We start from the raw sequence: 25652 nt of genomic DNA on the forward strand, positions 1-25652 counted from the left end.
CATCTTCTCAGACTGATGGCTTTCTGAATAAAGCTGCTATTCCTGAACTCTTCTCTAGATTTATTGGCTTGTCATGCAGTGAGCTGTACGAGCTTGGGACTCGGTAACAATGTCGAGATTGAGTTTTCTTGAATTGACATCTCTACAGAGAAACCAAAAGCCTAGGTAGGAATATGACTTTCTTACCTAGCCTCACTTTAAATAGAAATGGATAGGGTAAAGTTTCATAAGCCAGGGGAAAGATTCAGTTTATGATTCCTAAACTAAAATATTACTGTGCAGAAAAGAGAAGTGAATGATGAGTATCCATGATGATCATTTTCATGAAAACTTAGTTTCAAAAAGACCCTGAATTTTATTCATGATTTGTCTTTTTTTACAAAAAAAGGAAAGGGTAATCATTAACCACAGAGATTAACTGGAAATGTTGTCTATTTCTGTGCTTTATCCTGTATAAACACAATGTAATTATGACTTCTGTTTCAATAAAACATGACTTAAGACTACAGCAAGGGTGCCATTAAAATGTGAATATTAACTTTCCAATAATTTCTAGAAATTGAAATGGAATCTGTTTGGCAATAACATGACATTTTGACACCAATGAAAATATTTTATGTGGTTATGTAAGTGATAAAAATGAATGTTTTATAAAAATTTACCCAGAAGGACTTATAACTAAGAAAAACAGTCATAATTAACAAGATTTCATAAAGTACACAGCAGCCAAAGACCAGCTGAAGGTGATGAGGTCATTGCTGATCCTAAGTTCATAAGATCTGAGCACATGTAGAGATTCTTTAAAGCAGTTAAAAGAATTAATTTTCCAACATAGAGAGGCTGAGAGAGTCTCCCTCTTCTACGTGACTTTGCATTGTGCCAAAGTAATGGAATTGAATGCATACTTGAGCTTTTCTAGCAGCCGTTCCTATGGTGCAGAAGTAAATGTGTCAACCCTGGTACTGACCAGCTGGAAAAGAGACATGAGTTTACTATTTCTGAATGTATTATGGAGCCTAGATTTTGTTTCCAGGGTAGAATGTGTCCAAAGCAACCAAATTTAAGAAGAGGGTTGTGAAATTATCCAGTGGATGAGTAACTATCTTAACAGTTCAACTGGCTGATGCAAAAAGAGCTGTATTGGCAGGTAACCATACCACTTACTGTGCTGGCTGTGCAGTATTGGAGAGATTCTTTTTAACATTTTTAACTGAGATTTTTATAGCATGAGAATATTAACAACTGCAATGTCAGAAGAACAAAAACCAATTCTGTCAAGTATATATATATGTATTTTTCAATATGAACATCATTGATCACTAAATTTATAAGGTCTACTGAGGATTTTTAAGTCAATAATAACTATGATAATAGTAATAATAATCGAAGGCATTTCATTAATTAAAACATGCTTATCTTTGACTCCACATTTAACTGTAATTTTCATTAAAATATTTAAAATTATACTTCTAAATCTAACCAATAACAAATATATATATATGTATTTTAGTGTGTCATAGTATGTTTTTAAAGCTGTTTTAGAGTCACAGTAAAATTGAATGGAAAGTACAGAGTTTAAATATACCCCCTTCCCCTACACACATACTGCCTGCCCACAATCAACATACCCCACCAAAGCAAGATATTTGCTACAATCAATGAACCTTCACTGACACATTATTATCACCCAAAGTCCATAGTTTACAATTCGGCTTCAGTCTTAGTGTTGCACATGCTATGGGCTTTGATGAATGTAGAATGCCATGTATCCACCATCTTGTATCATACAGAATAGTTTCACTGCCCTAAAAATCCTCTAGCCTCTGTCTGTTCACCCTCCTTCCCCACTAAACCCTGGCAACCACTGATATTTTTACTGTTTCTATACTTTTGCCTTTTCCAGAATGTCATATAGTTAGAATCATGCCATATATCACCTTTTCAGTTTGGCTTCTTTCCCTTCAAAATATACATTTAATTTTCCTCCATGTCTTTTCATGGCTTGATAGTTCATTTCTTTCGAGAGCTGAATAATATTCCATTGTCTGCAACGAATCACAGTTTATATATCCACTCACCTACTGAAGGACATCTTGGTTGCTTCCAAATGTGGGCAATTATGAATAAAGCTGCTTTTGTTTGGATATAAGTTCTCCATTCCTTTGGATAAATATCAATGATTGCTGGATCATATGGTAAGAGTATGTTTAGTTTTGTAAGAAACCACAAAACTGTCTTCCAAAGTAGCTGTACCATTTTGCGTTCCCACCAGCAATGTATGAAGGTTCTTATTGCTCCACATCTTTATCAGCATTTTGTGTTATCTGTGTTTTGGATTTTGGCCATTCTAATAGGTGTATACTCATACCTCATCATTTTAATTTGAGATTTCCTAACTATACTTACTTACAATCTGTATGTCTTCTTTGGTGAGGTGTCTGTTCAGATTTTTGCTCAGCTTTTAATTAGGTTGTTTGTTTTCTTATCGTTGAGTTTTGAGAGTTCTTTGTATATCTTGGATAACAGTACTTTACGTGTCTTTTGCAAATATTTTCTCCCAGTCTGTGTCATAGTGTTTTAAGTGTAGTGAACAACCCTGAAATGTTGATGCTTTATGAAAACAAACAAACAAAAATTTTTGAAAAGAATTCTTTTGTTGGAAAGATTTAGAGTCATTCTTGAAGATGCACTAAAAATGTTCTATCTTCGACTCGTGTGTTATTTCACTAACTACTAAACTATAGTGCAATTAACTTAAATAATCTACGTAACCCCCTTACACCAAGAGGAGACTTGTAAACTAATCAAGGTTGGTTCCACTCTTGGATATCATGAAGAGAGCCAGCTGCAACTTGTGGTTTCTATTAAAATGCAAGCCAGGCTAAGATGAGACAAGAACCAGCTAAATATATCTTGCCAGAAAAAAAGAGGAGATATTCTCTCTTATGTAAGAGGCTTATACCAAAGCCTTTTTAAGAGTAGAAATATACCTTGTTGCAATATGCTATTAGACTCCATTGCCACTGAGAAAAAAGAATTCTCACTAAGAAGATGAAATCAAAATGCCTAAGCATTTGATTTTACTACCATACCACCAAAACCACCAATAATGATGGAACCAAATATCCTTAAAATAACAAATGTAAAACATCTCTGAAATAAGAAGGTATTAGCACAATATACCAGGAAATGCAGGGAATCCCCATGTATCAGTGAGGGTTTTGTTGCATACCATAGGATCCACTCCAGTTACTTCAAGCTAAAAGGAATTTTTAAAATATGATATCCAATGGGTATTATAATCATTGAAAGGCTTAGCTCTGAGCTGAACTTCCAGGAACACCTCCTAAAGGCACATTACAGAACTGAGCTACTGGCCCTGCCACAGTCAGGAAACCATGGAATCAGGAATCAGCTGCTAACTGCAGACTCAACTCACATATACCCCCATCCACAGCTGCCAAATGAAGGAACTGTGCTCTGCCTCTCGATACCCATGAAGCTAGAGGCCTAACACTGAGAATCCTGTCACAGTTGTTGCAAAAAAATTAAACTCCTCTACAACTCAGCTTGCCAGCAGAAATAACACAGGCAAGAAGTCAGCCTCTACATCAGAGTGTTCCACTCTTCCTTCCAAAATTTACGTGGTTGTAAATGACTGGTGGGATTTAAATCACATCTAAAACTGGAGCTTCAGGGGAATCTAAAAAATGTAGTTTTTGAGGGTTGCAGCCTCAGTAATCCAGGAAGACTTACTATAAGGAAAATGGAAAGGATACAGGGAGTGAGGTGATACAGTGTCCCACTCATCCTAAAAAGGGAGCAGGAAGGATGTGACTGTCAGAGGAAAGTCAGGAGTGACTAGAGAATGCCAAGTGTACAGGTTGTGGACACTAGGAGTTGGAGGGAATCCTGGAGCAACCACCAGGGTGGCTGATTCCATCAATATCAGAGCAGTAGGCAGGCGATTTCTAACTCCCCTCTAACTCCCTCTGTTGAGTAGATAACAGACACAGACTGGAGTATTGGGTATGAGTGTTGGGCCAGAGGCCAGGCTTAAGAGAAACAGGGAGCTCCACTTCCTTAAGAGAAGTTGCTGGTATGCCCTGCCTGGCAGCACAACACCTCATCTTCTCAAAATCCCTGGAGGCTAACTGTGGTATGCATACTGCTTTCATACGTGGGCTAACAGAACGTCAACTACAAAGATGAACATGCAACCAAAAATTAAACAACTGAGGTAAACAAACACCATGAAAGAGAAACATACAACATAATGAAAAGAGGAAACTTCACCAAATTTGAATTTATACAGCAAACAAATGGAAACTTCAAAAAAAAGTAAATCTCAAAGGGATGAGAATAGATATTGCCTCCATGAAACAAAAGATTATAATTTTTTAAAACCCTATACTAGGAAGAAAAAGGCTTACCAAATAAAAATCTCACTAGAGAAGGTGAAAAGCAAAATATGTTCAACTAAAGAGAGGACACGTTAGCTGGAAGCCTAAATTTCCCTCAAAATGACAGAGATGGTGTAGAGAGTGCTGTAGTATGTCACCCAGATTCCCCCTTAGGGACCAAGGCACTCCACCACCTTTGGCTGCTGACAGCTCACAGCCAAGTCTCTCTGCAGGAATTGTCCTTAGGAAAGAGAACTGCCTGCCCAAGGTTATATGTCCTTTCCCCAAAGGCACACAAGTCCCCTTGCTTGAATTTGGGACAATCTGAAGGGTCATCCCAGCTCCAGAGCTCCATGTAAGGTCAGCTGAGGCCTTGGTTGCAACTGCATCATGGCTCAACTTCTCCCTTTTCCCTACCTTGCCTCTCTCCCCCTCACAGATATTGTTTCTTAGAGAACTTTGGCAGTAAACTTGCTGTACACACACCTCAGAGTCCATTTCAGGTAGCCCAATCTAAGACAGATTGAAAGAAGAAAAATAAAAAGACCTGAAGACACCTAGGTGTATCTCCATCTATATGACTGGATTTCCAGGAGACAAGAACAGAGAATGAAGGAGAGGGAAAATCAAAGAAAACATAGAAATACACTTCCCAAAACTGATGAAAGAAAGACTGATAACATTGAAAGAGTCCACCAAGTATTTAACAAAATGAAAAGTATATATACACATATAGTATTAGTTGGTGTTCTCCAGAGAAACAGAACCAGTGTGTGTATATATAGGAAGAGTTCTATTTCAAGGCATTGTCTTGCACAATTACAGAGGCTGACAAGTCCCAAGATATGCAAGGTGGTCCAGCAAGCTGGAGACCCCAGAAGAGCTGATGTGGTAGTGTACATTCAAAGGTTATCTGGTGCAGAATTCCCTTTTGCTCTGGGGAGGTCAGTCTTTTACTCTATTCAGACCTTCAACTGATTGGGTGTCAGCCCACCCACATTGGGGAAAGCAATCTGCTTTAATACAAGTGAACTGATTTAAATAATCTCATCTGAAAATACCCTCACAGAAACATCCAGAATAAAGTTTGACCAAGTTTCTGGGCACCATGTCTCAACCAAGCTGACACATAAAATTAACCATCACACATATAGATATACTTACGGATATGCATCTCCTACCTTGAGTCTTTCAGAAAACCAAAAATATACATTTCCAGGGCCAAAATTAAATTTTCCATAAAGGAGTAAGACTCAGATTGGCACTACATCTCATCAGCAGCACTGGATGTTAGGAAGACACTGGAGAAATATTTTCAAAATCCTAAGGGAAAGTGATTCTCAACCTAGAATTCTTTATACACACAAACTACTTCTTAGGTTGAAGAGTAAAATAAAGATATTTGGGATATTACCATCAGTAATAATTAATAAAGGATGTATTCCAGCTAAATATGAGTCCTAGGAAAAAACATGGGATACTATAAATATGTGGATCAGAGAGCCAGTAGTCATTAAATTAAAATCACTGTCAGCTGTTTTTAAAAAAAACAAAAGTATCATCTAAATTCTCAGGTGATCCCAACATGGGAAATGGGGTTGGGAGACATTAGGAGAAACCAGTGAAAACATGCTAAAATTTTTATCTTTATTAAGAGAAGATATGATGCTGATCAGTGGGAACACCGTGAGAACATAATGTCTTTGTGCGCATGTGTGTGTTTCAAAGTTTAAGGGTGAAAAAATTACAGTGAAAAAAGGACAAAGGCATAGTATGAAAATGGAAACAAAAAGAAAGCAGTGTTGTGTTCTTAATCTTAAGCAAGGTTGAATTCACAACAAAAAGCAGTAAGCAAGACAAAGACATTTTATAGTAAACATAATCCTCAAATAAGATGTATTGATCATAAATATCAATGACCCAACTGGTATATCATGAAAAACTACCAAAACATATATAAGTAGACAGAAGCATGCTAATAATGAAAGACTTTTGATTGCGTCAATTATAAACAATTAAATCACTTCATTCAGGCCATAGAAAATCAAGTAGATATAAAATAAGATTCTAGAAGAGCTAACGACCTAACTAATAAGGTAGATCCAATTAATATAGTGAAGTCTATACTTTAAAACCAGAAAATAAAGTGCAGAGAGTGGGAAAGACATTACTAAGCACAATGCAAGAATCAGAAACTTTAAAAGTAGATTTAATAAATATTTTTAAATATCTGCATAGCAAAAAATACTGAAAATCAAAATGCAATAACAAACTGAAGGCAAATAATTACCAAACATATGAAAAACTTTCATGTAGTAGACAGGTCATGTTTTTTGCCCAGCATCTATATCAGTACCACAATTTTGCTTTGGTGGATCATTCTGGCTCTCTGGTTGTGTTGGGCCCCCCGCCTCCGCGTCCCAAGAGAGGCGAGGGAGCTCATGTCATCTACCTGGTCACAGGATCAAGTCAATCATTAGCACATGACCTATTCGGAGCCAATAAGAAAGAGCGAATGACAAGGACTTTTGTGCAAGCAACTGGAAAAAAAGACTCTTCCACTGAATTTGGTGGCATGAAGCTGTAAAGATGCAGCCATCCTGGTACCAAAAGGAGGATTAGCCTGAGAATGAAGCTAAAGAGGCAAAACTAAGGAATGAACCCCAGAGCCATATATTGGTGCCTAAACAGATTAGATAGAAATAATCAGTATTCTCAATGTCTTTAAATATATGTGGGGCGGGGTGGTGGGCAGGCAGAGGATAAACAATTAGAAGAGACTTTGAGGCTGAACTTTGATATGTAGAAAACTATGCAAGTGAAAAAGTACTTATCACTAGGTGTTGTGGGTTGAGTCATATTCCCTCAAAAGACATGCTGAGGTCCTAAACCATCCACTCACCCCCACCTCTGTGTATATGCCCTTATTTGCAAATAGAATCTTTCCAAATATAATCAAGTTAAAATGAGGTCATACTAGAATAGGTAGGGCCCTAAATCTAATGACTGGTGTCCTAATAAGGAAAGATTTGGAGATACAAAGACATACAGGAAAGAAGGCCATGTGAAGGCTAAGGGAGAGATGGGCGCTACACTGCCACAAGCCAAGGAAGGTCAAGGATTGCTGGTAACCCCCAGAAGTTAGGAGAGGCAAGGAAGGATTCTTACCTAGAGGCTTCATGGAGAGCATGGCCTGTCGAACAACTTGATTTTGAGTTTCTCACTTCCAGAACTACGGGAGAATAAATTTCTGTTCTTTTAAACCCCTTAGTTTGTAGTAATTTGTTATGACAGGTCTAAGAAACTAATATACTGGATAATTATTAACTTTAAGGAAAAGCAAAAAGTTGTACAAGAAAGCAAATGTAACTAGTATATTACACATCTGTTTTGAGTAGCATTTATATAAAAAAATAATGTAAAAAATCATGATATAATCATATTGAGAACATGGGGAGAGAGGGGGTGGCAATTACATTTGTTTATTTGAGGCAGAAGAATTAAATTCTTGCCTTCTATCATGAGAACTTTACCTCCTACTATGGGAACTCAACAGATAACGCTAAAGTTGAGAAATCAAGTAATATCATTATAAGCTTGGTATATAGAAAGATAGGAATAGATGGCCAAAGAAACAGCTAAAAGTTGAAAATGGCCTCCCCTGGGAAGTGAAACATGAGAAGTTGGGTGCTGGGGTGCTAGAGTGGATTGTTTTTTCATAATAAATCATGTAGAATTATTTGGCCTATGCATGTTATCAACCTCGGTAAAAATAAAAACAAAACCAAAAAGGAAAAATATGCAAAAATGAACAGACAATTCACAAAGGAAGAAACTCAAATGATGAAAATATGAACACATGCCTAACCTCAGTTAGCAATTAGAACAATTTAATTTAAAATAAACAAAAAATAAATCTAACAATATTAAATATTAAAATATGCCACAAAGAGGTGGCAGAAATATAAATAAGTACAATTAGCTTGGGGAGAAATTTTGAAATTTGAAAATGTCAAGTAAATTTTAAAATGTGTACACATTACAACCCTGCTGATCCACTCTGGGTTGAATCCCAGGAAATTTCTGTAAAATACCAGAAAAAGCCATGTTTAAGAAAGTTGATTACAGTGTCATTCCTAACAGTGAAAACCTGGAAAAAACTAAATGTTTACCAATTGATATTTATCCATGCCAGGTAGCAATTGTTTTATAATTTCAAAAAAAACTATGTGGCAATTAAGAGCAGTAAACTAACTTTACATACCAAAACACAAATCTCAGATAATGTTGAGTGAAAAGGAAATTTGAAGAACAATACGTCCAACCTATCACCAGTTACACAAATATGAAAACACATAAACCAGATGTTGTCTATGAATGTATGAATAAAAGCATGAAAACATGGGTTAGACGGATCCTAAATCCATGAAATAAGTTATTTTGGATTGAGGATTACAAAATGGAACTGAAGGTGAGTACAGAAAGAACACCCACTTCACTTGTAATATTTTAGTTCTTATATTTTAGAACTATTTTAAGGAAACATGAGAAAATACTACCAATTGTCAATTCTGGGTGTTGGATATTCAAGGTTTTTAAAAATGTTATCCAAGTACTTTGTATTTTTATTTCTCAAATTTAAATATTTTAGTGAGAAAGAAATTTCAAAAACTGACTCGAAAAGAATGCAAATACCTGAATAGTCTAATAACCTATAGAAGATTCCCCCAAACCCACTAAAAGCACCAAGCCCAATCAGTTTTATGGGTAGTTCTATCAAATGCTCCAGAAACGATGTTCTAAGGAAGCATAACCCTGATACAAAACAGAGCTAGATCATTAGCATTTCAAATTTAACAGTGTATTAAATAAAAGAAAAATGCATCGTTTTGCTCGAGTGAGGTTTATAAAAAGAGAGCATTCATGATTCAACATAAGAAAGGCAATTTCTGTACTATATTGCACTACTAAAAAATGAAATAAGGAAAACAAATCTTAATCTTAAGGCTCAATGTTGAAAGTTCAATGGATGTAAAAGAAAAACAAAAGGTTAAATTTAGTAACCATTACATTATGTATTTTTTCAAACCTTTGCCAACTAGGAATAGAAGGAAACTTCTAAGTGTAGAATAGAGAGAGAAAACATTCCCCTTAATCAAAAACAATAGAGGCTGCCTCTATCCGGTGCTAGTCCACAAAATAAATTTTAATACTCTAAAGAAGAAAGTAAATGTTAGTAGCTGCAGATTATATAACCGTCTAATTAGACATTCCAGGTGCATCTGCTGACAACCTGTAAGCGAGGTGACTCTCCGCCCCCCGGTGCCCCGCCCCCACTGCTGGGCCTGAGCCCTTGCACGTACGCATGCGCATTGCGCATAAGTGTGGGCCGGAGGAGCCAAAGATGGCGGCGCCTTGTTTCCCTACGCCGTTGCACAGGCATGTGGGCCGTGGCTCCTTCAGCGACGTGTACGAGCCTGCGGAGGACACATTTCTGCTGCTGGACGCGCTCGAGGCGGCGGCAGCCGAACTCACGGGGTGCGAGGAGGGCGAGGGTCCCCGCGGGAGAGGGCTCGGGAGTCCTGGAGAGGCGGCCGCGGGCGATCAAGGCAAGGACTGTCGCCGCCGTCCCCGAGAGGAGGCGGTGTCGGTCCACTTGGCGACAGTTGACACCAGAACACCGTAACTGAGGATTTTTTCCGTGGATACACGTAGTCAGTTTAGCGGGGATCTGTCCGCAGTTGCCAAGGTGGTGTTTTGGTTTCAGGGGCTCCATGTTTCGTCACCACGCCGGGCTGTATCTTTTCCTATCAGCTGTTAACTGAGGACCCTAAGCCCCTGAGAGTAGCGATATTATAACACGTTCAAAAGCAAAACATTCTGAAAACGCTGCGTCTTAATATTACAACTTTTAGTAGATATCAGTGTCGCATGGCATTAATTTACTCAGTACATAAAAGCATCCTCTAGCAATGGAAGGGCACAAAAAGGAAATGAGGTTGTAAAATATTGGAGTAGGGGGGTGTATTTAAACCCACTGAATAGCATACTAAGCTATCTAGCAACAGCCATTAGCCCCATGTGACTACTGAGCACTTGAGATGTGACTAGTACTGAATTTTTCATTTAACTGTAAAATATTTAAAGTTACATGCAGCTAGCTGCCTATAGAATATACCCTAGCTCCTAATAAGTATTAAAATTGATTTGTTGAAGTGCTCATATAAGTTTTAAATTAATAATATAAAAAGAGTGAATACTTACATTGTCATTTTTTAAATGAAGGAAATTTGGATAGTTAGATTTATGTAAAGATCAGGAGTTGAAATGGGTTTTCTCAGGATGAAACAAAGAGTTGTCAGGCTTCAAAGATCCATATTGTGTTTATTTATCCCTCTTGGTCAGATTTTTCCACGTGTAAAATGCCCCAACTATTATTAAACTAGTTTTTCATTGTGAACGATGGAACTTTTGGATTTACTGGAATATAGAATGGAACAGAACTGTTTTATAACTTGTCTTTTACTATCAAGATATCACAGAAAGATTTACAAGCACAAAGTGCCTTGCAAAGTGTGCTGTAAAAGGAACTGATTTTGTTTTAAAGTCTTGGGTATTTCTGGTCTTGGAGTTTTAATTATTTATGAGGCCACAATAGTTATTTTCAAGTAGAAGCCGCCTGGTAAGATTCAACAGACCTTCCCTACAGCACAGTAAAGGCTTGTCAGATGTGTAGAAATGGTTCCAAAAGTGAGAAACCCCTGGAGTTTGCTGTTTTTGAATAGTTGTTTGGAAAGTTAGGTGCTAGAGAGGCCCCTATATCCCATCAAACCTATTTCTGTAATGGGGATAATTCATGCCTTTGATGTATATATATGATTATAGGGAAGGACAAATACAGTAGAATCAAGAATTTATTATATTCAATAGCATTCTTAGGAGTATTATTAATATTCTAAGATCAGATACTCAGATATTTTCCCAATTCAGTGTAGAGCTGTACAAATATGGAATTTCTTTGCTGCTCTACATCTATTATCAGTAGAATGGGGGAACTTTTCTTTCCCTGGGATATGCTGATGGACTTATGAATTACTTCAAAGTGACAGAGAAAATGTTTTTCATAAATAAATATTGTAATAATGTCCTTTCATTTTAAGAAATACCAAACTAGAAGCTCCTTGTGTGAAGGGCTGATGTCTTCCATATTAATATTTCCAACCCTAAATTAACATTCCATGGTTTATGTAATGTTTTATAGAAATTAATTGAAAGCTACCTGTTATATTACTACTTTACAGACTTAAATTACATACCCCCAAACAGTTTTGAACTATGCAGTATTAAGCACAAAGTGGTTGTCGGAAATTAGCTTATTTATAAATTTCTTTTATATTTCCATATATTTGTAGGTGAGGGATGATGCTGGAGAAACAGACATAAAAGTAGCATGAGTTATTTTCCGAGATGTGTATTTTTTCATTTTTTTTCCCGGTACGCGGGCCTCTCACTGTTGTGGCCTCTCCCGTTGCACAGCACAGGCTCCGGACGCACAGGCTCAGCGGCCATGGGTCACGGGCCTAGCTGCTCCGCAGCATGTGGGATCTTCCCGGACCGGGGCACGAACCCGTGTACCCTGCATCAGCAGGCGGACTCTCAACCACTGCACCACCAGGGAAGCTCCCCGAGTTGTGTATTTTAATACCACTACTAATACTTGTTTTATTTTGTTTTTTTAGAGTGGAAATATGCCTTGAAGTAGGGTCAGGGTCTGGAGTGGTATCTGCATTCCTAGCCTCTATGATAGGTCCTCAAGCTTTGTACATGTAAGTATACAAATTCATCCACATCTTGGTCTAAGAGATTCACTATGGATATAACTGCTTGAATGAAATCATTTTTGTAAGTAAATAATATGTATCTGATAATGTCTATTTAAGCATAGTAAGTACTCAGATGCAAGTTATGCTTCCCTAAAAGTTATAATTACATGTTCAAAACCATTCCATCATACTGCATAATTATATAAGAAGCATAATAATTTTAGGTCATCTCTAAATTTGAATCTTTTTTTAAAATTTTATTTATTTAGTTTTGGCTGCTTTGGGTCTTCATTGCTGCACGTAGGCTTTCTCTAGTTGTGGCGAGTGGGGGCTATTCTTCATTGCGGTGCACGGGCTTCTCATTGCAGTGGCTTCTCTTGTTGCAGAGCACAGGCTGTAGGCGTGTGGGCTTCAGTAGTTGTGGCATGCAGGCTCAGTAGTTGTGGCTTGCAGGCTCTAGAGAGCAGGCTCAGTAGTTGCGGTGCATGGACTTAGTTGCTATGCGGCATGTGGGATCTTCCTGGACCAGGGGTCGAACCCGTGTCCCCTGCATTGGCAGGTGGATTCTTAACCACTGCACCCAGGCTACTGGGACCCAGTCCCTCTCTCTCTTCCTCCCCTTCCCAGACCTTTGCCCCAGCTTTGCTGGCCAAGTCGTGGGTCTTTCTTCCATCCCTTCATTGCATGGTACAGTTCACTTTGGCCCTTCTCCATCCATTCCCACCTCATTGCTAACCACACAGTACATTCCAGCCCCTCCCCTCAGAGGCCTTCAGAAGGCCTACATTGGTTCCCTCATCCCCATCCTTGTCCTGCCCTCTTCCCTCACCAGCTGGTTTAGAAGGATTTGGAATTCCCTTTGTTTTTTTTTAGTACATTGTATGCACCAAAGTGTCAAGCCAGCCGTTGATAACACCCATCACATTCTGAGCTTCCTCTTCACCATTGTGCAGGGCAGTTTGCCTCCCTCCTGCTTCCCCACCTTCCTCCCTACCTCCTTAACTTTGTACTAGGCGGGCCTGGGCCTGCACCAGCTCAGCATCTTCTCGATTTTTTTCATATTATTTATTATTTTAATTTTCTATTAAATTATTGGAATAAAAAAATGAATCTTATTTCAGATAAATAAGTTGATTATCAGAAAAAATTGGAAGTTAATAAAATTTTTCTTTAGAAGATTTGAGAATATAGAAAATATAAAGAAAATAAAAATCACCTTGGTGGTTCATTGTTTAAAACTCCACGCTCCCAATGCAGGGAGCCTGTGTTCAATCCCTGGTCAGGGAACTAGATCCCACCTGCATGCCGCAACTAAGAGTTTGCATGCCACACCTAAGGAACCCACCTGCCACAACTAAGGAGCCCACGTGCCACAACTAAGACTAAAAAAAAATAATTTTTTTTTAAATCACCTATAAATTTTACCACACATGGTCCAACTGTGTTTCCTTTATTTTTTTTTCATTTCCTATGTTTTTCATTTAATATTGTATGATGAGCATTTTCCTTTTAAATTTCATTTTTGGTAGCTACATAGTATTCTCCTGCTGGATTCATAATTTAATAAATTCCTTCAGATATGTGTGTATGTAAGTGTATTCTTCTACTCTTGGACATTATATCAATATAAAAATCTTTTTCGTCAGTGTAACAAATCTGAGTTCTTTTTTTTATTCACCATTATTAAAGCATTCCAATTTTTTTATAAATCTACTTTATGTAAAAGGAGTAGAACATTCCTTGAATTTTTGTCCGTAGACACAGGATGTAGTTGGTTTCTTTTCTGTTTATAGGTGCACTGATGTCAACCCTGAGGCAGCAGCATGTACCCTGGAGACAGCACGCTGTAACAAAGTCCACATTCAACCAATAATTACAGATTTGGTAAGCTGTTAGTTCTTGTCCAGTACTGTAATAATTAATTTTCTTTTCAAGTAAGTTAAGGTCAAGGTGATTTAGGTCAAAGAAACTTGAGTCATTAATTAACTTTTAACCCACTGAACTAAGTAAATTCTTGACTGAGATAATCCATCTTTTCCACAATTCAAGGGAACTTTTTCTTGGCCTGTATAGATCAGGTATCTTTCAGTCAGAAGAATGCTCAAACTGGCTTTAATAAAAAGAGTGAACAGTTTCAGGAACTCAAATGATGTTACAGGCATCTTTTTCTTAACTGTAAACTTCTCTCTAGTGGCTGTATTCCTCAGCAGTTGTTCCCTTCATGGTAACAAGATGCTTGCATGTATGTATCTTGTTTCTCAGCAACTTCACAGGGAAAGAAACACTTTCTATTCAGTTACTCTAGCAGAAGCCCCAGAATGAGTGCCATTTATATCAGCTTTAGTCATACGCCTATCTCTCAAGGGGGATTGGAATATGCACATGATTGGCTTGAGCCTGAGTCATAGTCCCACTCTGGCAGCTCGGTTGGGATAATCCAAGCCACTTGGATTGAGAATGAGAGGAGGTAGAGTTTCCCCAATGAAAGTCAAGGACATGTAATCAGATGAAAGGCAGAATGGGTCCTGGGCAGGTAAAAACAACAAATGACGACTACAGAACCATCATTTTAAGTTACACATTGTATGTTTTTCAGTTCCAGTTTTTAAAACAATTTACATTATATTAGTAAGATTTGGATGATTCTGAACTTCTTTTCAGTTATAAATGTGAGTGCCTTTTTATAAGCAAAAATCATAATAGTATGTACCAGGTGGGCATAAGAAATATAAAATGCTTTCCATGCTTCTTGACCTGTATTATTCTTGTACTGGTAAGGGTATTGAGCTTTTCTCTTTTTTAAACTCACAAATGATTTTGCAGTTTAGAAGGAATTAAGCCAAAGATCTAAGAAATTCTATACATATCACTAGAAGTTTTTACTGCCATTAAAAATTAGACTATCAATAAAGATAATCAGTGTGGTGATTTTACTCTTTAAATTTTTATTTTATTTATTTTTTAATTAATTTATTAATTTTTGGCTGCATTGGGTCTTTGTTGCTGCGCGCGTACTTTCTCTAGTTGCGGCGAGTCGGGGCTACTCTTCATTGCAGTACACAGGCTTCTTATTGCAGTGGCTTCCCTTGTTGCAGTGCATGGGCTCTAGGCATGCGAGCTTCAGTAGTTGCAGTACATGGGCCCTAGAGCGCGCAGGTTTCAGTAGTTGTGGCTTGCGGGCTTAGTTGCTCTGCGGCATGTGGGATCCTCCTGGACCCAGGGATCAAACCCATTTCCCCTGCATTGGCAGGCGGATTCTTAACCACTGTGCCACCAGGGAAGTCCCTAAATTTTTAAAGTTGTTTCTTTAATGTGTCCATAATTAGTATTATATTTTTTTTGATAGAACAATAAAACTTTAGAGATACAAGAAATTCAGAATATCTATTTTTGTTAACAGAGGTAAGGGACACTTTTGAAAGTCACATAACTAATAAAGTGGTAAATCCAGAATTTAAGCCCACATCTTCTGAATCAAAGTCGAGAGGTCTCACAGCTGTTTTATAACATGACTGGTGGTAGTCAGTTCTAAAGCTGTCAGAATCCATTCTTTCAGTAACGAAAGCTGACCATGATGTGGAGTGTTGACTTGTGGTAAAGAAGGTAGGAAGAGATAGGTATGAGCATAGGTATTGTGATCAGATTACAAAACTCTTTACATTTGCTTGTATTCAGAACACTGGACATAGGGTGTCACAGCTATCATATAAAAGAAAATCATTGTTTTGGTTAACTGAGTTTGTTCACAAAGTAGTACTTTCATTGTATTTCTTTTTTAGTTTTAGAAAAAAACCTTTTTCAAATGTGTCTTATGCATTTCCTTACATTCTTAAAACAAAATGAACATAATTTTACCTTTTAGTGATTCAGGGTCATTAATATGAATATCAGTTATTATTCTGTACTATACGTGATAATGACTAAGGTTTATTCAGGTGTTTCTGCCTTTACATTAAGTAGCTATAGCCTGCAGTGATTTTGAGTTTTTATTTTCTCTCCTCTTTGTCTGTCTTTTCACTCGCTTTATGTTGTCATGTTTCACTGCTACCCATTGATAGCACTTTCCTGTCTCTTTTCATGTGCTTTGTGCTAGAATACCAAACAATTAATTTAGTTAGACTTGTATTTAAACTAAGAGTTAAGGGATTCTGAATAAGTGCTTCTCACACAGAGTACTTTTTGCTGTATGGATTTAAAACTTGCTGTCAGAGGTCTTTTTTGCTTACTCCTTAATTCTTGGGTTTATTCTAGTGCTGTGAGACTATTCAAAAGGTAGATATGGATGAGTGAGGGTTGCCTGTAATTAGATTTTATATCCAGTCCACAGTGACTTCTCATTTAAATCCATTTTCTTTTTAACTCCATAATTTTCTATTTTTTTAGTATCAACTTGTTCCTTTATTTGAAGTCCAGTACTGAAATCATTATTAGTATATAGTACCTCAGGGCCATCATAAGTAATTACACAGCAAATTCTTTTCTAATTTCCTTACTCAGAATTTCTGGAAAATTACATTTTTGAATTCTTTTTACAATTGGGAAACTTAATTTCTTTATGGAATTGAAAATAAAGCTTTTGGTTATTTCAAATGTACTTCCTCACCAATGTTATTACTAGAAAGAACAGCAGATTAACTAGTCGCCTTTCTACTTGCAGAAGATACACCTGAATTATGTTCCGCAAAATAGTTATCTGTTCTCTTTTTAAATGAGTAGAGAAAGAAATTACCTTTGAAGAATAACAGGGTTGGAATTCGTAAGTGAGAGTCAGTGTGAAGTAATAATTGAAGGAAATGGCTTTAGGGGTGAGAACTCATCCGGATACAGCATTTTTACTTTACTGTGCCTGTGAAGGTATAGGATGACATCATCAGACATAATTTTTTAAATACTTAGTTATTTAATTCAATCAGAGGGATGCTTTAAATGACATTTTGCCCTAAATATACTTTCTTTAAAAAGACATTTTTCTTATTCTATAGAAAGTTGTATCAGTTCAAATATTTATAAAATGCCAAACAACTGATGTTTTCAGGTCTCTTCCCACTATTTTTAGTCCTTTGTTTCTTTGATATCTAATTGTTTTAGCCAATACATATGCAAGTAATTAAAGATGTAGAAAGAAAAATAAAATTCTGTCTTCTGATATTTTTGTCATTCATGTATGTTTTCTGTCATCTTGTAAAATATTTCCCTTGGTTATAGAAAATAAATGTTTAAGTTAGCAGCTATAACTTTAAAGTTGTGCACAAATCTATGCAGAATATGTGAGAGCTTGCCTCCATCTTCTAAAAGTGAGCCCAGAATGTAAACATGTGAGCTTTTGAAGAGCAGAGTGTTCATTCTGATAAATAGTTTATTTTCCCTATTTTTAGGTAAATGCATATAATCTTTATCTGAATGAAAGTGTAAAGATATTTATCTCCATTTCTGTCTTAAATTTGGCTCTCTAACACATTTTTTCTAAAAACATGAGGGAGTATATTTAAAGATTGATTAGATGGATATCTATCTATCCATCTACTTATTTATTATTTCTGGGTCCAGCTTAAAATTCTGACTATTTTGAACATTTTTTAGGTCAAAGGCTTGCTACCAAGATTGAAGGAAAAAGTTGATCTTCTGGTGTTTAATCCTCCCTATGTAGTGACTCCACCTGACGAGGTAAGACATACAACAAAATTTAATTACTAATATTTTCAGCTTTTTTCTATCTAAAAGTCAAACATACTTCATCATATGACATCAGTCAGCCGCTAATAACACAGACTGCTCTCATTTTACTCGTAATTGTCAATTATTGGATACTATTGGTAGACATAGGAAAGGAACCTGAAACTAATGGAAATACAAACTGTGGTCCATATCTATTCTTTAAAATCCCATCCAAATCAAGCCATGGTGTTTAAATTCATGTATCTGTGTGTACCTTTATCATGAATAACAAATTTGCAAAAAGAAAATATTTTTAATCACCTTAAATTCACATAGGAGTTATTTCTGAAAGCCTTAGCTTTCCTCCTTTCACAGGTGTCAGGAAGTGGGGGTAGGGGAAAGCAGTGCTCATCTCAGGTAAGAAAAAGCTATAACCCTGACATGCATTGCTGTAGCATTTCCAGTGATGAAGAGGAAAACTGCAGTAACCATTTCCCAGTTTAAAGAAAGAATGGTCAAATCAGACAAAAGTTTAGTGATGGACTAGCTAGCTTTCCTCTGAATTATTGTACCTGTTTTATTCTTTGATGATCACTCTCTGGCAAGGCTGATAAATATTACATTCACCTTTACCAAGATGGGAAGGGTCTATATTGCTGCTGTTACTACTGAGAAGTTGTTGCTCCCCTGACATATGAACTCATGTGAGAAGGAAAGTCATTGTCATAAGGTGAACAGCAGTTGAGGGAAATGCAGCTTAATAAAACTTTTTTTAATATAAATTTATTTATTTTTGGCTGCATTGGGTCTTTGTTGCTGCGCGTGGGCTTTCTCTAGTTGCGGCGAGCGGGGGCTACTCTTCGTTGTGGTGCGCGGGCTTCTCATTGTGGTGGCTTCTTGTTGCAGAGCAAGGGCTCAAGGCACGTGGGCTTCGGTAGTTGTGGCATGTGGGATCAGTAGTTGTGGCTTGCAGGCTCAGTAGTTGAGGTGCACGGGCTTAGTTACTCCTCTGCATGTGGGAACTTCCCGGACCAGGGATTGAACCCGTCTCCCCTGCACTGGCAGGAGGATTCTTAATCACTGCACCACCAGGGAAGTCCCTGCAGCTTAATAAAACTCTTTAGAAAAGCACTATGGAAATAAATATCAAGCGTGACAAAAATGTTTTAGTCCAATAATCTCAGTCTTTGAGATCTAATTTAGGAAAATGATTAACAATAGAATATAAATTGTAATTTACAAAAATATGTTTAGTGCACCTTTATTTATGATAACAAGTAATATGAACCTATATATGTAACAGAAGAGAGACAGTTAAGTAAATCATGGTTTATCAGGTCTACAGACTACTGGGAAGACTAGTGAATGAGGAGGAGATTCTGGGAACATGGTGAGATGAATGGGCTTCCTTTCTCCCACATTCCTCCTCCTAAGCTGTGTGTGTAATTATGTAGGTAACTGAGTGTGGGCAATGACTTGGGCTTTGTCACAGTTGCCACAAAGAGAGGTGGTGTCATAATTTCCATTAGCTGAGCAATTAGCTGGAGAGCAGGGTTAAATACAGCACGACAAAGATTTTCTGGAGCCTGAAAATATGTTTTACTATGTAAAACATTAGGAAATGAATTTAAAGATAATGTAGTCTCTGTCAAGACCTGAATCAGTGGTATGGAAACCAAATGAAAATATTTCAGTGCATTGAGCATGAAGATAAAAAAAGGAAACAATGAAGGTAAAAGTTAAGAGACTTAGAGGTTAGATCCAGGAGACATACAAATAATAGGAGTTTGTACATATAAAAAGTTGTGGGGGCTTCCCTGGTGGCGCAGTGGTTGAGAGTCCGCCTGCCGATGCAGGGGACACGGGTTCGTGCCCTGGACCGGGAGGATCCCACGTGCCCCGGAGCGGCTGGGCCCGTGAGCCATGCCCGCTGGGCCTGAGCGTCCTAAGCCTGTGCTCCTTAACGGAAGAGGCCACAGCAGTGAGAGGCCCGTGTACCACAAAAAAAAAAAAAAAAAAAAAAAAAAAAAGTTGTGGCTATACTTACTATTACATCCCTCAACATGAGGTTAGGTACTGTTGGTTTGTACCTGTGACTTATAAAGGATCAGGGGAAGGCACAGCAAAGCCCAGGTAGTAGGCAGTCAGCGGACCACCGAACGTGACTCCTTCCAGAGATGAAAACTTCCCCTCCGTGGCCTGTGAGAATGTGCTTGTCGCCAGGAGATCCTCCTGGAGGGTGGTCTCTAGTGCAAGCAGACAAACCTGGCTGAGCATCCCTGGGGGGCGTGTAAACAGGGTCCAGCACAGAGGGCTCCTAGTCCACACTGAAACAGAAGTGACAAGGGACAGGCTTGGCAAAAGCTGTCATCACCATGTGCTCTTTCCATGGGTAACTTTACCCTGTGAAACATCCAGAGAATGGGCTCCACCAAAATAAGGGAGTAAGCCAAGAAATGGGAAGATATGGGCCCCAGAAAAAGGGAATTCTTGGAATGTTAGAAAAGGGAAGTCTCCAGGATGAAAGGCATGACAAAAAAAGCAGAGGAACTGATAAATTCCCTAGTATGATTAACTATGTGGGAAATTATATTGAGGAGCTTATGATAAATATGAGAATAATTTCAATTAGATACAAAAAATTAAGCAAATGGACATGCTGAATGCCCATCAATAGCTAAATAAGAAGTGATACTCTAACACAATAAAATATTATGCAGCCATTAAAAAGGAAATTGAACTATACCTGATCACATGAAGATTTCCATATAGTACTGTTGAGAAAAGCAAGATACAGGCAAGAATGTAGATATAATCCTTTTTTTGTAAAACACGGACAAAAAAGAAAAACGTGTGTGTGTGTATGTAAAATGGGAGGGTAGCAGACAAGCAAAACAGGAAAAGGGAAAAGTACAGTTTTTTTTTTAAAGGAGGTATACGAACATATTTCTCTTAATTGTACATGTATATGGTTATAGGTATAAAGAAATTCATTTTTACGGGCTTGCGGGATCTTAGTTCCCCAACCAGGGATCAAACCTATGCCCCCTGCAGCAGAAGTGTGGAGCCCTAACCACTGGACAGCCAGGCAATTCCCAAGAAATTATTTTTAATGGGGAAATATATGCCATGATAAATGAATAAAAGCAGAATGTATAATTGTATGTAAATAATTTAAACTAAAATGTGGACAAAAACCATTAAAGGGATTAGGAAGAAAATAATTGTATTAGGGTTTAAGTTGTTTTTGAGTGATTTCATCAAGATATTCTTTTTTTTAACATTTTTATTGGAGTATAATTACTTTACAATGGTGTGTTAGTTTTTGCTTTATAACAAAGTTAATCAGTTATACATATATCCCCATATCTCTTCCCTCTTGCGTCTCCCTCCCTCCCTCCCACCCTCCCTATCCCACCCCTCTAGGTGGTCACAAACCACCTAGCTGATCTCCCTGTGCTGTGTGACTGCTTCCCAGTAGCTATCTATTTTACATTTGGTAGTGTATATATGTCCATATATACACTACCACTCTCTCACTTTGTCCCCCTCCCCGTGTCTTCAAGTCCATTCTCGAGTAGGTCTGCATCTTTATTCCTGTCCTGACCCTAGGTTTTTCATGAGCACTTTTTTGTTTTTTTAGATTCCATATATATGTGTTAGCATACGGTATTTATTTTTCTCTTTCTGACTTACTTCACTCTGTATGACAGACTCTAGGTCCATCCACCTCACTACAAATAACTCAATTTCATTTCTTTTTATAGCTGAGTAATATTCCATGGTATATATGTGCCACATCTTCTTTATCCATTCATCTCTCGATGTATTCTTAAGTTTTAGAAACAATATACAGTGTTAAGCATCTAAAGATTTTTAATACTATATCAACTCATGGGTTTTGTTTCTATACTATAATTAGATCATTGTAGGAAAAAATGCTTCAATGTACTTTTATGTAATAAATGGGTTCCTGAAAAAGGGCTGTAGTACTCTCAGTAATCTAGAAGACAGCCAGATACAGTGGGACATTTTGAAACTTTGTTTCTGCAAAGTAGATCTCTTATAATACAAATTCTCCCTTTTAGTTTCTTCCTAATTGTTCTATATTAAGAATTTAAACATTGTATTAATAGTATCAACTATTATTAAACCACATTATTATGCACAGAGCACTGTTCTCAAACTTTAAATATACTTCCTCATTTATTCCTAAAGGAGAAAAATAATTTTTTACCATTTTCCTAATTTTACAGATAAAACTGTTGTTTTTCTAATTTTACAGGTAAGAGAGGAAACTAATTCATCAAGATTACAGACTTATCTGTATAAGATTTGGAGACATGAAGGGTTCTGTAAGGGAGTTTTCTCCTGTAGTGCCAGCTGCCATAATTAAATGTGAAATGGTGACAGATATTTAGGACCTTTAGCTTTATGTTGCTAATCACACAAAGATTTATCCCAAGGGCAAAAGAAAAAAAAGATTACAGGCTTATGCAAGGTCACACATGCTAGGAAATGATGGGGCTCAGATTCAGCTTTACTGCTGCCTCCTCATCAGCAGTAAAATAAAAAGTACATTCCTGTTTGGTGAACGTTACTTGTCAAAAAGATTCAGTTTTTTTTAATGTAACTTAAGTCAAAACAGAACAATCTTTCTAATTGGTCACAGGTAAGGAGTCACGGGATAGAGGCAGCTTGGGCTGGTGGCAGAAATGGTCGTGAAGTCATGGACAGATTGTTTCCACTGGCTCCAGAGCTCCTTTCACCAAGAGGATTGTTCTATTTAGTCACCATTAAAGAAAACAATCCAGGTAATACAGACCAGTTTATCTTTTAACCACTTACTTTGCTGAAATCAAGGCTAATTATGTCAAAGACGGTAGTAACCCAGAATGTTAATGAATATAATCACTGACAACAGATAATACAGACATAACGTTCATGTTGAAAGAGGAGAGAGATTTTTTAGAGGTAGATTTTTCTGATTTTAAAGAGTATTGTCTTTTTTGGAGTGAGGGAGATTTTTTCCCCTAATTTATCAACTAATATTCAAATATAGAATATATAATCTTCTTAAAACACCTCACCCTCAGTTCACCCTGTGAATTTTCTCTCTATATTCTAGTCTTCATGTCTTGGCAGTTCTGCTGCATACTCTTTATTTCACCTGAAGTTTAATCATGAAAGGTATCTCCTGATAGGATTTTTATATCTTGGTTTTCAGATTACTTGGTTAACTAAATCGACCATAATCTCTCTTCTCTTTTCTGTACATCTCAGGTTTGATTATTATCTTATATGTTACATTCTCAGCCCCTCAAATCACATCATAATTAACTAGGGTTTTCGGTTTGTTTGGTTTTGAGGGTTTGTTTTTGTTTTTTGTGACCCCAGTTTCTTGGTTTCATCTTTTTAGTGTTAGTTATTTGGAAAGAGAAGGTCTTGCTTTTTTCAGTACTCTTTAAAGAAATAAGCTACTTCATTTACTACCACTTTTCAATGTCAGTATATGATTTGCACACACTACTTCATTTACTACCACTTTTCAATGTCAGTATATGATTTGCACACACCCTCGTTGGCATTTTTCATCCAAAAGGGAGGATATAGGGCAGAGATTAGAGCCAAGCAACTAAAAAATGAATCATTTACTGTAATAGCAGGTATAACTAACATTTCTGTTGAGTCCAGAGTAGGCTACCACTGCAAAGCAGTTATTCAGTCTGATTAGAATTCTCAGCAACACCCTGAAAATCCAAGGTGCTCTCATCTGTCTGAAGTCCAAGTTTACTTCAATAGAAATTACATGGTATACGCTATTTTCTTAGATAAATAGAATTTGTAAATAGTGTGTGTTTATCATCTTATTAAACTGTTTAGTGATAATATGTACTTCACCATATAATTTAATTGAATTTTACCTTTTGTTTTAATTTTCGTTTTAGAAGAAATTTTGAAAATAATGAAGACAAAAGGTCTACAAGGGACCACTGCACTTTCCAGGCAAGCAGGCCAAGAAATCCTTTCAGTCCTCAAGTTCACCAAGTCCTAATCTACAGTGTGTGCTACTGAAAGCTGCATGCATTTGGCATATTTTGAAACAGAAGTCATTTCTTAGTTAACAAAGTCAGAAATTTGTCATATAGAAAAAGGCAGAAGAGTAAGGCATTTCCTTTTACCCAGGAATCAGGCCTACAGAAATATTTGCACAAATGCAAATAAATATATATAATATATATATATAATTTGAATTTTATATATTACATATATGTGGAGAATATATAATAAATTATATTTGTAGGGCTTCCCTGGTGGCGCAGTGGTTGAGAGTCCGCCTGCCGATGCAGGGGACACGGGTTCGTGCCCCGGTCCGGGAAGATCCCCCATGCCGGCGGAGCGGCTAGGCCCATGAGCCATGGCCTCTGAGCCTGCACGTCCGGAGCCTGTGCTCTGCAATGGACAAGGCTACAACAGTGAGAGGCCTGCGTATCGCAAAATATATATATATATATATATATATATATATATGTATATTTGTATATGAAGAGGATGTTCATTTCAGCATTACTTGTAATGGCAAAACAATGAAGTTAACCTAAATGTCCATCAGCAAAGGGATTGGTAAAATAAATTACAGTATGTTCATGTTACTGAACATGAGTGACATATCCAGCCATTAAACACAAGTAAGTTCTGTATATACTGAACCAGAAGAGGTTTTTTTCACTACTGAGTAGTGAAAAAAATCAAGTTGCAAAATAGTACTAACCTATATGTATATTTTTGAAAAACTAACAAAGAAAGTTTTTGTGTATGTGTATATAAGAAATTCTCAAAAGGTAAATAACAGGTGGGAATAGAGGAACTTTCATTCTTTTGTGTTGGCATTTGTATAATCATAGTGTATTCTGTAATTAAACACAATCGTTTATTTAAAATGTTTTAAGTTTACCTTTACTTATTGTCTCCATTCTCTTTCTATTATTTAGAATGGCTTCTTCCTCCATTCTTCTCCTTGGTCACGTTTTTCCTACTTTTTATCCTCTATCATATATTTCTGTTTTCTTCTTGCATATATATTGCAGACTGCTTTCATTTTTTTCTTAGGTCCGGGAGAGTTGTATGTAAATAAACCCAGCACTCAAATTAATCACATTTTTAAGAGCCCACATGTATCTTTCAAGAAATGTCAAATTACCTTTACTAAATTTAGGAACCTCTTCTGTTACTTCCCCACCATTTAAAATATACAGTTGACCCTTGAACAACATGGGTTTGAACTATATGGGCCCACTTATACACAAATCTTTTTCAATAAAGACACACTACAGTATTTCACAATCAGTGGTTGGTTGAAGCCGTGGATGCCATGGAGGGCTGACTGTAGAGTTATATGTGGATTTTTGACTGTGAGGGGGGTCAGTGCCCTAACCCCGGTGTTGTTCAAGGGTCAGCTGTATTTATCAAAATCAATTAGCAGGACTGTGTAGGACCAGAGTGAGAGCAAGCTATAATTTTTTAATTTGGCTACATTCAGAATCACCTGAGGAAGTTGAAGATTATGCATTCCTAAGCCCCACCATAAACCCATGGAATATTCTGCTGACCAGACCTAAAAACTGTATTTTTTAAAATGTACTTCTCAACATTCTTTAGTCACCCTGTCAAATTTTAGAACTATTGCTTTAGACGGCATGCTCATTTAATCCTTTGGACAATCCACAGAAAGAATAGAATTATCCACCTTTGATGTTCAGAAAGGTTAAAT

General features: G+C 37.1%; 1 protein-coding gene across 2 annotated transcripts; it reads left to right on the forward strand.

The window, feature by feature from the left end:
• Positions 1 to 9807: 9807 nt before the first annotated feature.
• On the forward strand, positions 9808 to 23936 carry N6AMT1 (N-6 adenine-specific DNA methyltransferase 1). Of its 2 annotated transcripts, XM_065876841.1 has the most exons (6): positions 9808 to 9941; positions 12143 to 12229; positions 14020 to 14110; positions 17807 to 17890; positions 22554 to 22695; positions 23830 to 23936. In XM_065876841.1, the coding sequence occupies exons 1-6, from the start codon at positions 9808 to 9810 to the stop codon at positions 23934 to 23936; spliced, it is 645 nt and encodes a 214-aa protein (XP_065732913.1). The 2 variants fall into 2 exon arrangements, with proteins under 2 accessions (XP_065732913.1, XP_065732914.1); XM_065876842.1 differs by lacking the exon at positions 17807 to 17890.
• Positions 23937 to 25652: the final 1716 nt, after the last annotated feature.

The sequence above is a fragment of the Phocoena phocoena genome, chromosome 4 (genome assembly GCF_963924675.1).
Source record: "Phocoena phocoena chromosome 4, mPhoPho1.1, whole genome shotgun sequence".
Classification (NCBI taxonomy): domain Eukaryota; kingdom Metazoa; phylum Chordata; class Mammalia; order Artiodactyla; family Phocoenidae; genus Phocoena; species Phocoena phocoena.